The 14454-nt window shown below is 39.8% G+C and overlaps 1 protein-coding gene across 1 annotated transcript in view; it reads left to right on the top strand.

Annotated features, from left to right (window-relative positions):
- Window positions 1-6089, top strand: part of SRRM3 (serine/arginine repetitive matrix 3) — a 511539-nt gene extending 505450 nt beyond the window's left edge. Inside the window, exon 15 of the mRNA XM_040336859.1 lies at window positions 5756-6089. Within this exon, the coding sequence (XP_040192793.1) occupies window positions 5756-5951 (196 nt within the window). The 3' untranslated portion in view covers window positions 5952-6089. The remainder of the gene's footprint in view (window positions 1-5755) is intronic.
- Window positions 6090-14454: the final 8365 nt, after the last annotated feature.

Consider the following 14454-nt stretch of genomic DNA (forward strand, 5'->3'; position numbering starts at 1 on the left):
AACTACTGTCTATAATTATCTTTTGTTGAAGTCATTAGTGTATGGGTTCATTTACTTTTTTTTTTTACCTCCAGCACTGTGAGAATTGAATGGGTGTGTTCAATAAAGACATGACAAATTAGAATTGTTTGCATGTTATCAGCTTAGGACATTGCATGTGTCTATTGTGACTTAGATAAGGATCAGATCAAATTGTATGGTAAATTTCTGCAGAAAACCAGTTGTGCCAAGGGGTTCACATACTTTTTGTTGACAATGTAGCAAGTTCTTGGAGCTGAAAACAAGTGATTTGATAGTTGGAAAATCTAACATGCACAGTACAAGACACAGACTTTTTTTTAAAATTATTATAACTGCGTTATATGCAGCTACCTTTCGGTTATTGGACACAGGCAAAAATGTAACGCTGAAAGGACATCACCCTCCCACACTTAGCTAACCTAATTTTTTTCTAGTCCTAGGTGATGAGCCTCTTTTTTTCCCAGGAAGTTTTCTTTCTCTCTCACTGGATTATATTGCAAGATGATGCACCATCATAGCTTGTACTTGATCCACCCTGTGGGTGCTTCCCTTGGCATATAGTGCAACATGTGGAGTTAGCTATAAAATGCTTTACAGATTCAGAGCTGTGATATGCCTGGTGCTGAGCTTAGTCTCAGAAGACCACTATGATGGTGTGCCCATCATGGAAAGCAAAGTCAGGATGGGGTTAATCTCATGTTTATTGCAGCTATTGATGTGGGTAGTACAAGGCAGAAGCCCTATACATGTTCAGTGCATTGCTAGTCCAACGCAGCTTTTACCCTGTGGATGTATTGAAACCACTGCCCCCCCCCCCTTTTTGCAGTAGGACCCAGAATAGCCAAGGTTAAAATGTTTACTTTGGAGCCATTTTAAGCTTTAGAGCATGTCTTGTGTGGTGCTGTTGCGTCTGTGCACATCCCATGTGCCTGTGCAAACAAGTGCTACTGCGCCATCACAGCCAAAATGCTTTCTGTGCCTGACTACCCTCTTTCATGTTACTAGTGGCTTATTTTTGCAACTACTGGGTTCCAGTGGCCTACAATTGCTTGCACCAGGGCATCCTCCCTTTCTGCTCCACTGTATTGTCTATGGACAATTTTCACAAACATGCCAGATATGGGCTTGTTGGCTCATGCTTAGCCTTTATCTCCCTTTGAGGGGTGATAGTACATCTGTTCAGGGCCCTAACACTCTTTCCTTTTCCATTGTAACTCTCTGCCTTCCTCTGGTCACCCAACCCATTTTTCGGCCATACCAGCCTCCACCTTCCTTTCTAAAGAGGAATCTGCCATAATGTCAGAGTTCATGGTCAGAATTTCTGGCTTTATTAGGGGCATAGACAGAACAGGTTACAGATATTGCCTCTTCAACCAACCTGCTGATTTGTTCTTTGACTTTGCCCTTGAGCCCGGCACAGTACAAAAAAAGGTATGAGCTGAGGAGGACCCCTTGCCTTTTGAGACATAGGAACAGGATGATATGTCTGCTACAGACATTAATCCTAAGCTAAAAGAAATGATTGCAACACCTCCTTAAGCTGTACACTTTTGTTTAGCAGTAAAGCAGACAGAATCTGTTCACATGAAGGTATCCAGCATGGGGTCTTTAAAATTTCCAAAACCAGCTTTCAGGTTCACATGCTGGTTGTCCTGTAGGTCATGTCTAAGAGGAGAAGATTTTTCTCCAACTAAACATTTCATTAAACAGTATCCTATCATGCAACGTTTCCTTAGAATATGGGCATTTCCTTTGGTGGATCCAGCCATTTTTCACCTTAACCAGACCCTACAAATCTGAGGCTAGCTGGGAGTGGGAGGGTTTATATAGGATGGGATGTCCCTGCAGCCTTCCAATCACCTGAAGGCAATTCCATAAAACCCAGTCCTATTTACAGTATTTAAAGAAGCCTGAGTCCTGTACTCTAGGAAACAGATTTCAATGGTAAGTAAAAAAACGAATATCTTTAAAACTTTCTGCAAATGAGACAAATTTCTTTGAATTAAAGACATGTATACTTTAATGGTTTTTTTTTTTTTTGTTTTTTTTGTTTTTTTTATTTGTTTTTATTTAGTTTATTTGTATGTCACATTATGTTATGCTATTCCATCCCACAAGGTTCCTTTTGAAGATCATCTGCCAATGATGTACGTTACAGCAAGTCTTCTTGGTTACTGTGGTAACCTAATCACTATCAGGTGTTTACTGAAAAAATGTAACCCTCTCCCATATACACTAATCACTCACAAAATATGTGTTTTCTTACAGTCTGTTGCAAATCTGGGATCTTGGTTTTCTGGCTTTGACCTCTAACCACCTATTTCTCTCTGCCTTATATATGTTGCACAGCTTTTGCCAATCTTAAACATGTTTTTGAGCAAAAGGGTACTGCAAATCCAATTCTATTTTATGGTTCTCTATGTTTTGAAACTAGTCAGAAATATTTAGTCTTGAAAGTTTGTTTTTCAGTATTTCAGCATACAGCCTATGTCACAATCACTCAGTATATATATAAAAAAATGGTGTCAGTATTCATAAAGTCAAAAAGGTGCTGAAGTAAGTAAGAGTGCTTTCTCCTGCCATCTTATCATTTATGGTTGGCTAGGTCCTGTCATAAAAACAGTTGTAAGAGATGTGCAAATAGCTTTAGTGTTCATGGTTGCAATTTACATCATGTGTATACGACGTAACATACTCGGGCAAAATGAAAGAAAATAGCAGTTTTGTAATGATCTTTCAATTCTAAAATGGGCTTTAAAACATTCTGCCTTTCTAAAGGTATACAAGCTGGTCAATAGCTGTGTTGTAATGGATTGCAGTTCCTTTTTGTTTGACACTAACTTATTCGTATTTAGCGGTTCAGTTACCTACTAACTATTTGTCTCAACAATTTCAGTGTCTGTCTGAGGTGTGGATAATGTGGAGCAAACAAAGCAGGAAGGTCATTCAGTTTACCTTGTTAACCAACTATGATTCCAACAGATAGCCTTATATTGTTTTTGAACTACAACTCCTAACATCCTTAGTCTTTTATGTTGTGAGCTGTGATTCATAAAACACCAGTTTTTTATGCTAACAGAAATGTGCATAATAAAGATTATTTTGGAATTATACATACAGATGTAGCAGTATAGTTGCCTTTTGGTTATGCTCAGCAAATGTGAACCCACTGTGAGCCCCGTTACCTTAACCTTTATAGTAACTCTGATTGGAAGGAGGTAGATAAAATATTTAATAGCATTGTCTTTGCTAATGTGATCACCCTCAATCACCCCTTTGGTCCAGTGAATTATTTCACTATGGGCTTTTAAAGGCTTAAAATTATGTACTTCATTAAAAACATTATTAATTCCATCCCCCAAACACATCTCTTACCCCATATTTCACTAGAACACAAAGATGAAAAGTATTTGAGGGGAAGTTGTTTTTTATTAGGGACCTGTTACATGATGATTTTTTTGTCTAAGTGTTGTGTATTCTTTCTTTTTTTTTGAGTATTCAAGAGGTGACTTGCAAGGAGTTTATTTTAATCTTTTTTAATGTTGTGTTGTTGGAGTAGCTGATGATGATGAAGAATGCAATGGAATGATATAAATATATATATATATGTCATCGTGCCACACATTCCCTCTACAGACATGAACCAACCTTCTGTTTAAAAGAATTGGGTAATAATCCACCCAAGAAGAGGAAAATATAGCTCTCTGACACACCTGTAAGGTGCTTGGTCATCTTTTGCCTACTTTACAGTTTGTGCTATACAACTGTGTTTTCTTTTGTTCAGTGAATCAATCTTCACCCCTGGAACCATAGAGACATCTTTCCCTCTTCTGATGTGGCTAAACCCATGCTGCCTCTTCACACTGCACTAATTTCCCAATCTTTTATTCTCTTTAACCCACACATATTTTTCTTCTTAGGTCACTGATTTTTTATTAGCGCTGCTGCAAACAATGGAAACTCACTCAATTACATTCCTGTAAACAATTACCAAACAAAACAGTATCTTAATCCACAGACCAGGCACTCACTTCAACAGCAATAAAGACATATAATTGCTTATAAGGAAGCATAGTTCTTGACTCCTAACACCACAGAACAGCAACATCACACCAAATTCGCACAGCTGGCCTTTTTCCATTTTTTCTATTGCAGAATGAGGTCCTACTCAGCTGCCACCACTGTTTGATCCTCATAACTCAGCAACAAAAGCTCTTTTCTATGATTAAAGAACAGTGATCCAGATCCACAGCCAGCGGGCGCAACTTAAATATTCCGATTTAAGTTACACCGCCGCAAAATTTCTACCTAAGTGCCCGATCCACAAAGCACTTACCTTGAAATTTGCAGCGGTGTAACTTAAATCCGTCCGGCGCAAGGCGGGCCCAATCTAATGGTGCGAGTCTCATTTAAATTAGGCACGCTCCCGTGCCGGATGTACTGCGTATGCTCCCGACACTATTTTCCCGACGTGCTTTGCGTTACGTTATGTTGCGCCGAGTTTTGTGAATCGCGATGGGTAAAAAAAAGATGCGGCGGGAAAAAAAAAATTAAAAATAAATTTGACAGCGACGTGGGAAAGACAGGTATACTTTTACATGGTGTACTAACCTTACACTTTGTAAAAGAAGACCCTATCTTTGCGACGGCAAACTAACATTTACGCAGACTTAACGAAGGGAAAAACCTTTGTGGATCTCCGTAAGTGCTAATTTGCATACCCGACGCGGAATTTCGACGAGAAATGCCCCCAGTGGCGGCCGCGGTACTGCATCCTAAGATCCGACAGTGTAAAACTATTACACCTGCCGGATCTTGGGAATATCTATGCGTAACTGATTCTATGAATCAGCCGCATAGATAGAAACAGGGATACAACGGCTTATCAGCAGATACGCCTGCGTATCCCTTTTGTGGATCTGGCCCAGTATTCCCTCAATTGGAAAGCAGACTCTCTTACCATATTACAGTGAGTCATAGGGTCAAATCTCTTAAAGGCCCCCTACGACCACCTTACAGGGTCATACCACACACTGAGCAAATCAGCAAACTGATCATCTGTCACTCATTTGCAGAGACCATTTCTCTACCTATTTTTTCACATTGTGTGGCAAATGACATGTATTGTGATCATTGCAACATATGTTCTCTGCAAAGGATTTTTTAAGAAATGTGCATATGATGCCAAAATCCAATGTTAATGTGGTGTTGTAAAAGGCAGGCATAGAGGATAGGTAAATATACATATGTGGCAGATCAAGGTTTATTGGGTCAGATTTAGGATTGCATAAATCAGTTTGTTACATTAAGTGTATGAAAAGCACAAATCTTAAAAGTAGGCTGCTACATTTGTGTTAACCCAATGTTCACAGAAACCTGAAATATTAGTTTATAGCTATCTCAGCTTTCAATACATGTGTGATCACTTTAGAGATCAACTCGTTGTCTTGCACAGTGTGGTTGCAGCACAATGAATGCTTCTACTTTGTACCTGTACTGCTGCATCTGTCTGGACATACCATTATGGGGTAAGATTTGCACCCATTACCACCCTTTACTTTTACAGTCTAAAAAAAGTAACATCTATGGTTAAATGCTTAGATCTAACATATGTCTGTTAATGCAGTGAATTATTAACCAATAACAAGATCGTTTTCTTACTGCTCTGTTTTTCTTGTCGCAACTTGTAATAAGCACAACAATGTAATTATTACTTGTTATCTTTCATTTTCAGTGCCCGGAAGCGCCCAATTCCTTATTATAGACCTAGCCCATCTTCCAGCTCCCTGAGCAGCTACTCCCACAGCCGTAGTCGAAGCAGGAGCTATGACAGTTACAGCAGCTATAGCCGTAGCCGGAGTCGGAGTCGCTCTCCCAGCCACAGTCGAAGCCCCAGCTACAGAAGCAGTTCTGAGAGTGCTGGATTTTAAGCCTTGCGTATCAAATGAACCCTGCTATTAATTACACCTACTACATAAAGTAGAGTGTTAGTTCAAAAAAATCCAGTGGGTTGGAATGTGATATAGATCAATGTATGTACATATATAAATAAATATAAAGAAGATACACTATCTATAGCATTCATGATATCACACAGACATATTTCTGTAAAATGAACAATGTTTCGAAAAAAATCACACTAAACTAGGCAGTCTCAAATGTAGTCAAAGCATTACATCTATAACATGAAGACTGTGATGATTGTAGTTTTAGTCCAAATCCAATGCCTCTAAGCACAGAAGCCATGGGCTTTGACTGTCTTGCAAGGAGTGGGTAAAAAAATCTGTATGAATACATAAAATACCTTTGTAAAGCTACATACTGAAAACTAAGAATGTAGCCATGCACTATGACATTTACACCCCTCTCTTGTTTACTTTAACTTATTGTTATAATTAATTTATTGTGTATCTAGAAGATAGGTAACTGGCAAGGATATACATTACCAAAAGGGTGGGCAAGCAAAGCATTGGGATATCATAAACATTTCAAGTTTACTTTGTATAATTTAATTTAAAATCTGTTATTACTTAAATGTTGGTGTAAAGATATTTGTGCCCAAACAGTATAAATGATATAGATCAAATCTGGACTTCTAAATCAAAAGAACATTTTCTGCCTATGCAGTATAAAGCAACAGGTACAATATAATTCTAGTCCATACAGCTGCTTATACTTACCTACCCTTTTCTTTTATACCTTTCTGTTTGCCCCAGTAGCAAAGAGAAATAGCCCTGTGTAAGCCCAAATCACACATTAGAACTTACTTAGGACAGAGGACTCTCTTTCCACCGCGATATGATAGTGTGAGGTGCCTAAATGGTCAACACCAAGAACCAGTGCTGTCACATTGGAGGAAAAAGACTGAGTCACATGTTCTGTATCACTTGATTTCCCAACCGAACATATCAGCAAAGGGAAGAAAGGTACAAGCACTTCCAGTGGCTGAAATTGATTTTACTGTGTTGCTTTTCCCTGCAAGGGCACAATACAAAATGTATTTGGCTTCTCAGCTGGCACTGTTAATGAAACCTCAGATTTCCACTGCACATGACCCCCATTACTGTACTGAGTTGGAAGTGGTACCAGAATGCAAACCCTATTGTGTTATTATCAGTGACTGGACCCATGCATTAATGTGAGCTGGTGAACTTTAAATGCCAGTTTTGTTTTTCACTCCTAGTCAATATCACAGGTACAAGTGACAAACCTTGATACAATACAAATGGTACTAGAAATCTTTAATTCAGTATTGTAATGCACTCTTTACTTAGATTTCCCACCTTTGCTAAAATATGGTTGTCTCGCATGGCATGACAAAACATAGCACAAGATATCCTGTATGCCGGCAGTCTTTATTCTCCAAATGGATAGGTTTTAACATGAATTTGTTCAATACCGTAGAACATTTTTTAACTAGGCATACCGTAATTATTTGTTCTTCTGAAGCCAAACAGACTAAACAGTTTTGCTGTGTTGTTTTGACTGAGGCCGATCTCCTATATTATTATCCTGAAGTAAATGTGTTACTTAATAAGATAAGAATGCATTGTGGGTGGAAGTCATGGTTTTAAATATTATTGACATAGGTATACTCAAAATTGTTAAAAGGCTTGCAATCATGTAAACGACAATACCTATAACTTATGCTGCCTGCTAGGCACATAGTTAGTCATAAAGTTGGTCATACACATTACAATTTGAGAATACATTCTCCTTTAAATCTACCAACAAATATGGAGTGCAAGGACTCACTTGACTGGGCATAACATTAATTGTTTAGATAGGCCCTCTCACTGCATAATTGTTGGTAGGTCTAAAAGGGATGTATAACGATTGTACACTTATATTGTAACCTGTGTGGACTGATTTAGAGCTTTGCCATAGTTCTTCTAAATTGTAACTCTAAACAGCACAAAAAAAAAAAAAAACATTTTGTGTATTGGACAATTTCTCCTCGGTGCTACAAAATTTCAGTATGTTTCCGATTTAATCTTTGGATGAATTTTGTCAAAGGATTGAATTTGAATAATGTGTAGAGCTGCACCAGTGCAGTTTCTAATGCATTGCCAACTGCACCTCAGCAATTAAATCACTATAGATGTTTATTTATGGCATTGCTATGATTAATTAAATTGTATCTCAGACAATGTCCAGGGAAATATTATCTGTCCACCTCAATAAGCAGTGTTGCCAATCTTAAAATAGTAATGGGTTTTGATTTAAATGACCTGCAGCATCTTACTCAGCTGCAGGTTTAGCAGCATCTGGGTGTTTCTGAAATCATTCTGCATTACCATCCATTCAGACTAATTTTAGTGATGTATATTGTCTTCTGTACATTTTATTTAAGGGTACAAAGTCCTTGGTCATGTGACTTTTTCTCTGGCTTACTCTGCAAAAAAACTCAATGCAGAGACCTGGCATAAAATGTTGGTATTTTCTGCAAAAAAAGGAGCTTATAGCCAGCATGTGAAGAGAGTTGGTGAGAAATAAAGGCGCAGGCATGTGTGTGTACATTGTATCTCATTCTAACAAGAGAACATGTCTTGGTATATTACTGCTGGATAACCAACTGTTTTCCAACTGAGGTTATCACTACTTTTCCAAAATGTATTACACATTTTTTTTCTCTTCATAGCTTATAGACTAGCTCATGGTTGTAGTAGATAATTGTGGATTGTAAAAATGTCTCATTTGGTTTATAGTATTCCATTGCAAATATGCAATACTCTAAGGATAAAGGTTAACGTGGCACTACCTTCTCTTTATTTTATATTTTAAGAGGATCTCTAGTCTTACCTTTCTGTCTGATGCACAGTTGTTCAGGCTCCTCTCTTGCACTGAAATTGCCTACTCTGATTTCACTAAAAACTGTGGGCCAGATCTACGTACATGCGCCTATCTTTAGGCGGGCGTAGCGTATCTCAGAAACGCTATGCCGCCGTAACTTAGAAAGGCGAGTACTGTATTCACAAAGAAGTTACGCCTTTAGTTACGGCGGAGTAGCATATATCGGGCGGCGTAAGCCCGCCTAATTCAAAAGAGGCTGGTTGGGGGTGTGTTCTATGCAAACTAATCGTGACCCCACGTCTTTGACGTTTTTTACGAACGGCGCCTGCACCGTCCGTGAAAGAATCCCAGTGCGCATGCTCCAAATTACGCCGCAAATCGTCAATGCTTTAGACGTGAACGTAATTTACACACAGCCCTATTCGCGAACGACTTACGCAAACGACGTAAAACGTAAAAAATTTGACGGTGGCCCGACGTCCATACTTAACATTGCGTACGCCTCATATAGCAGGGGTAACTTTACACCGGAAAAAGCCTTACGTAAACAACGTAAAAAATGCGCCGGGCGGACGTACGTTTGTGAATCGGCGTATCTAGCTAATTTGCATATTCCTCGCGTAAATCTATGGAAGCGCCACCTAGCGCCCAGCGTAAATATGCAACTAAGATACGACGGCGTAAGAGGCTTACGCCAGTCGGATCTTAGCAAAATTCCTGAATACAGAAAAAAGATACGCCGGAGCATCCTAGAAGTTACGCGGCGTATCAATAGATACGCCAGCGTAACTTCTTTGTGGATCTGGCCCTGTACGTTTCTCTCATTGGAAGCTCTAACTAGTCAGATACAGTCAAACTCATATCTAAGCTGGGAGACATTCAGCATAATCTAGACCAATGATTATTATTAACCTTTTTTTTTAATCTAGGTACCCTTTAAAAATATGCATAATCTGGGAAACCCCATTCTAAAATGTAAACTAAAGTAATAGGTTTACATAATGCAGCAGCGTCTACACATGTAGGACACATAACAATCAAGGTTGTTTTAACAAAGCAATGTACCTTTGAACATTGGTACTGACTAGTAGTCCAGTATCTCTCTTCTCCCTTATTCAACTAGCAGAACCCCAGTGCTGACAAAGATGGTTAAACAAGGATACCCTAAGGTTCCCAACATCTTCCTAATCAGCCTATGATGACATCAGTTGATAGAAAGCCGGTGGGTAGCATGCAAAATGCCTACGGTTGTAATGCTGCACAATAAAAATCTGTGCCTTTATATAGCAAAAAAGGCAGTCTTAATCCGCCTGCTGACTTGCTAACAATTTTTTTAATTTTGCCAAAGCACCCCTGGAAAACCCAGAAGGAGTTATGCTCTTGGAAGCAGTTATGCAAATATTACAATACCTTCATGGCTGGGTGTTGGTCTAAAGGAGTTGGCATTCTACGAAGAATGCATGGTAACACCCACATGAGATACTGAGCCTCCAATGAATCAAAGCGGCAAGCCAGAAACAGTCAGTCTGGAGAGGAAAGGGCTAGATCATCCTTTTCAACCAGGATGCTGGCAGGTTAATGCGTCACGGCTCTCAGCTACATTTTTCAGAGCAACTTAAATACACCTCAATTTGTATAAACCACCCTATTACCACCCTATTTTTATCAAATTACTAGATTGGTAGGTGTGATGGGTCAACAGGATTGAGTTGTGATATTTGACTGAATATTCTATTTAGTTTGATTAAAACATGCTGTCTTTTATAGTAACATGCAATCATGCGCACAAGCTAGTTATTTTCACCAAGAATACATTAATTTCAGCATTGTTAATTTTATGCAGTGTATGTACTGTATATAATGAATGTGTGTGCCATACATCGATCTTACCTTTCCTGCAAAAACCCTTTTGCAGTCTTGCAATACTGACAACAAACACTAAGGAGACTTAAAGGGATTGTAAACCCTCGTGTTTTTTCACCTTAATGCATCCTATGCATTAGGGTGAAAAAACACCTTGCTTTGTCCGACCCCCCGTTTTACTTACCTGAGCCCCAAATTTCCACGGGCGCGATCCGGCTTCAGTCTCCCCACGGCTTCTCGGCTCTTCATTGGATAGATTGATAGCAGCACAGCCATTGACTCCCTCTGCTATCAATCAAATCCAATGACGCGGCCTCCAGGGGGCGGGCCGAGTCATACACTCGGTGGGTAACCCCCTCGGGATAGAGCTTCCCAGAGGGGGTCACCTATTGCGGGAGGAGCCGCGAGAGCCACCATGGGACCCCAGAAGAGGACGATTGGGGCCACTCTGTGCAAAACGAACTGCACAGTGGAGGTAAGTATGACATGTTTGTTATTTAAAAAAAACTGAACCTATAGTATCACTTTAATTTATTCTTGTTTCTATCAAACTCCAGAACCTCCATATCGTATCTGCTATACAGAGTATTGCATTACATGCCCAGATCAAAATACCTTGCATCATCCTGAACACACACACAAACATTGAGTTGCAAACAGACTTTTAAGCATATAGTAGGCCAAATTTAAATGTAGAACATTACATTCTCACTGAAAGAAGGAAGCAATTATTGTGAGAGCCTAATAAATTAAAAATGTTCTGTTTTGTCTTGAGTTCTTCTTTAAAGAAAACCTGTTTTCTCATCATAGTTTCTGAACAGCAGACACATAAAAGTGCCTACAATTGTGCTCATAAGTTTACATACCCTGGCAGAATTTATGATTTCTCGCCACTTTTCAGAGAATATGAATGATAACACAAAAACTTTCCTTTCACTCATGGTTAGTGTTTGGCTGAAGCCATTTATTATCAATCAACTCTTTTTAAGTCATAATGGCAACAGAAACAACCCAAATGACCCTGATCAAACCTGATCTGACCTGATCAAATGACCCTGATCAAAAGTTTACATACCCCAGGTCTTAATACTGTATATTGCCCCCTTTAACATCAATGACAGCTTTTGTGGTATTTGTGGATGGGGCTCTTTATCTTCTGATGATATTGAGGTCAGGAGACTGACATGGCCACTCCAGAACCTTCACTTTATTCTGTTGTAGCCAATGACAGATCGACTTTGCCTTGTGTTTTGGATCATTGTCATGTTGGAATGTCCAAGCATGTCCCATAACCCTGTTCCTGGCTGATGAATGCAAATGTTCCTTCAGTATTTTTTGATACCATACTGCATTCATCTTGCCAACAATTTTGACCAAATTTCCTGTGCCTTTGTAGCTCGCACATCCCCAAAACATCAGCGATCCACCTCCGTACTTTTCATCATAGGCCTTGTTGACTCCTCTCCAAATGTAGTGTTTATAGTTGTGGCCAAAAAAAAATGTTGGTCTCATCACTGTAAATAACTTTGTGCTAGAAGGTTTGAGGCATGTCTCTGTGCTGTTTGGCATATTGTAAGTGGGATGCTTTGTGGCATTTGCGTTATAATGGCTTTCTTCTGGCTACTCGACCATGCAGCCCATCTTTCTTCAAGTTCCTCATTATTGTGCATCTTGAAACAGCCACACCAAATGTTTTCAGAGAGTCCTGTATTTCATCTGAAGTTATTTTTGGGGTTTTCTTTGCACCCCGAACAATTTTCCTGGCAGTTGTGGCTGAAATTTTAGTTGGTCTACCTGACCGTGGTTTGCTTTCAATAGATAATAAATAATAATAGTAAATTATGATTTAAAAAGAGTAAACACTGTTGATTGATAATAAATGGCTTCAGCCAAACACTAACCATGAGTAAAAGAAAAGTGTTTGTGTTATCATTTATATTCTCTGAAAAATGGCCAAGAAATCATAAATGTATGTAAACTTATGAGCACAGCTGTATATGTAAAGTTTTACCTCTTGTAGAACCCTCCTGATCTGAAAAATGTAAAATGCAAATATCAACTTATGCTTGACTCTGCTCCCTCCAGCTCCCTCATGGCTCACTACTAGTCTATAAATATGTTGGACAGGCTCATTGACAAATAGTAACCCATGGGAAATAGGATGGGCATGGCCCATGCAACTCAAAATCCTGCTGTACTTAAGTGATCACAGTTTAGATCTTTAAAGTGAACACGGGATTTGGCTGTTTTTGGCTAGTGTTAAGGTTTGGAATTGATTGATCCAGAAAATTACATATTCAAAGGTTGTCACTAGGGTTGTCCCGATACCACTTTTTTAGGACCGAGTACACGTACCGATACTTTTTTTTATGTACTCGCCGATACCGAATACCGATACTTTTTTTTAAATGTGTCCCCAAATGCAGCCATGTCCCCACCACAAATACAGCCATGTCCCCCCACATATGCAGCCATGTCCCCCCACATATGCAGCCATGTCCCCCCACATATGCAGCCATGTCCCCAAACATATGCAGCCATGTCCCCCACATATATGCAGCCATGTCCCCCACATATATGCAGCCATGTCCCCCACATATATGCAGCCATGTCCCCCACATATATGCAGCCATGTCCCCCCCACATATTGCAGCATACGGCGGCAGCGACGACGGCGGGGGGGGCAAGTATTCTATTTAGGCATCGGGGGTATTTGCGGGAGTACAAGTACTCCCGCAAATACTCGGTATCAGTCCCGATACCGATACTGGTATCGGTATCAGTATCGGGACAACCCTAGTTGTCACAAAGTAATTTGACATAGACTACCATTTTACTGAACAAAAACTGCACCAGAAAGTATTCAATACAAATAATTTACCATTAGAGGGTTACTTTTCAAACAGTAGAACCAACAATAAAAATTGCAAGCAAATGCTGTATATCTATGCAAATAACTCCCTTTACAAGGGTTATGAAATTGAGGTCTAGTCATTAAGATTTTATTCCATCAGAGGTGCGAAAAACATGTTTGTATAATGATTCTTCACATCACAGCACCCCCTTTTACATCACAGGCCCTCCTTTAAAACATTGTCATTAGTCCTCCATTCACATTTCAACCCTTCACTTTGCATCACTGCCCACCCTTTACATTACAGCCCTCCACCTTTACATCACAGCCCCCTTTTACATAAGTGTCTTCAGTCCTACCATCACATCACAGTCCCCCTTTACATCACAGCCCAGCCTCAACATCAGTATCCTCAGCCCTACCTTCACATCACAGTCCCCCCTTTACATCACAGCCCACCTTTACATAATAATTCCCCTTTTACATTAGGTTCCCTATTGGCCTCTTCAAATCTGAGCTCCCCTTTACATTAGTGTCCTAATTTTTTCCTTTACATCTCAGTCCCCCATTTCCATCACAGGTCTCCCTTCCTTCGCAAACTTACCTACCTACACTGCTGGGCAGAGGGCAGGAGGTGCAGCAGATCTGGACAGGGTCGGGAGCTGCCCAACTCTTCATGTTAACAAATGGGTAATTGATTGCTAAGATGGCCTTGTGTTCTAACAACCAATCATCTGCTTGTTAACTTGAAAAGTTGGGCAGCTGCCACGCTCCATCAAAACCTGCTAGGCTTCCTGCCTTGTGCCCTGCTGTAAGGATGACAGAGACAGCTGCTGAACGGTGGTGGGGGACTCAGAAGAGGACACCCAGGCATTCCGAATAGATCTGGACCATTTAGTGATGACTGCCCTATACGAAATAGA

Source organism: Rana temporaria, chromosome 2 (assembly GCF_905171775.1).
Source record: "Rana temporaria chromosome 2, aRanTem1.1, whole genome shotgun sequence".
Lineage (NCBI taxonomy): Eukaryota > Metazoa > Chordata > Amphibia > Anura > Ranidae > Rana > Rana temporaria.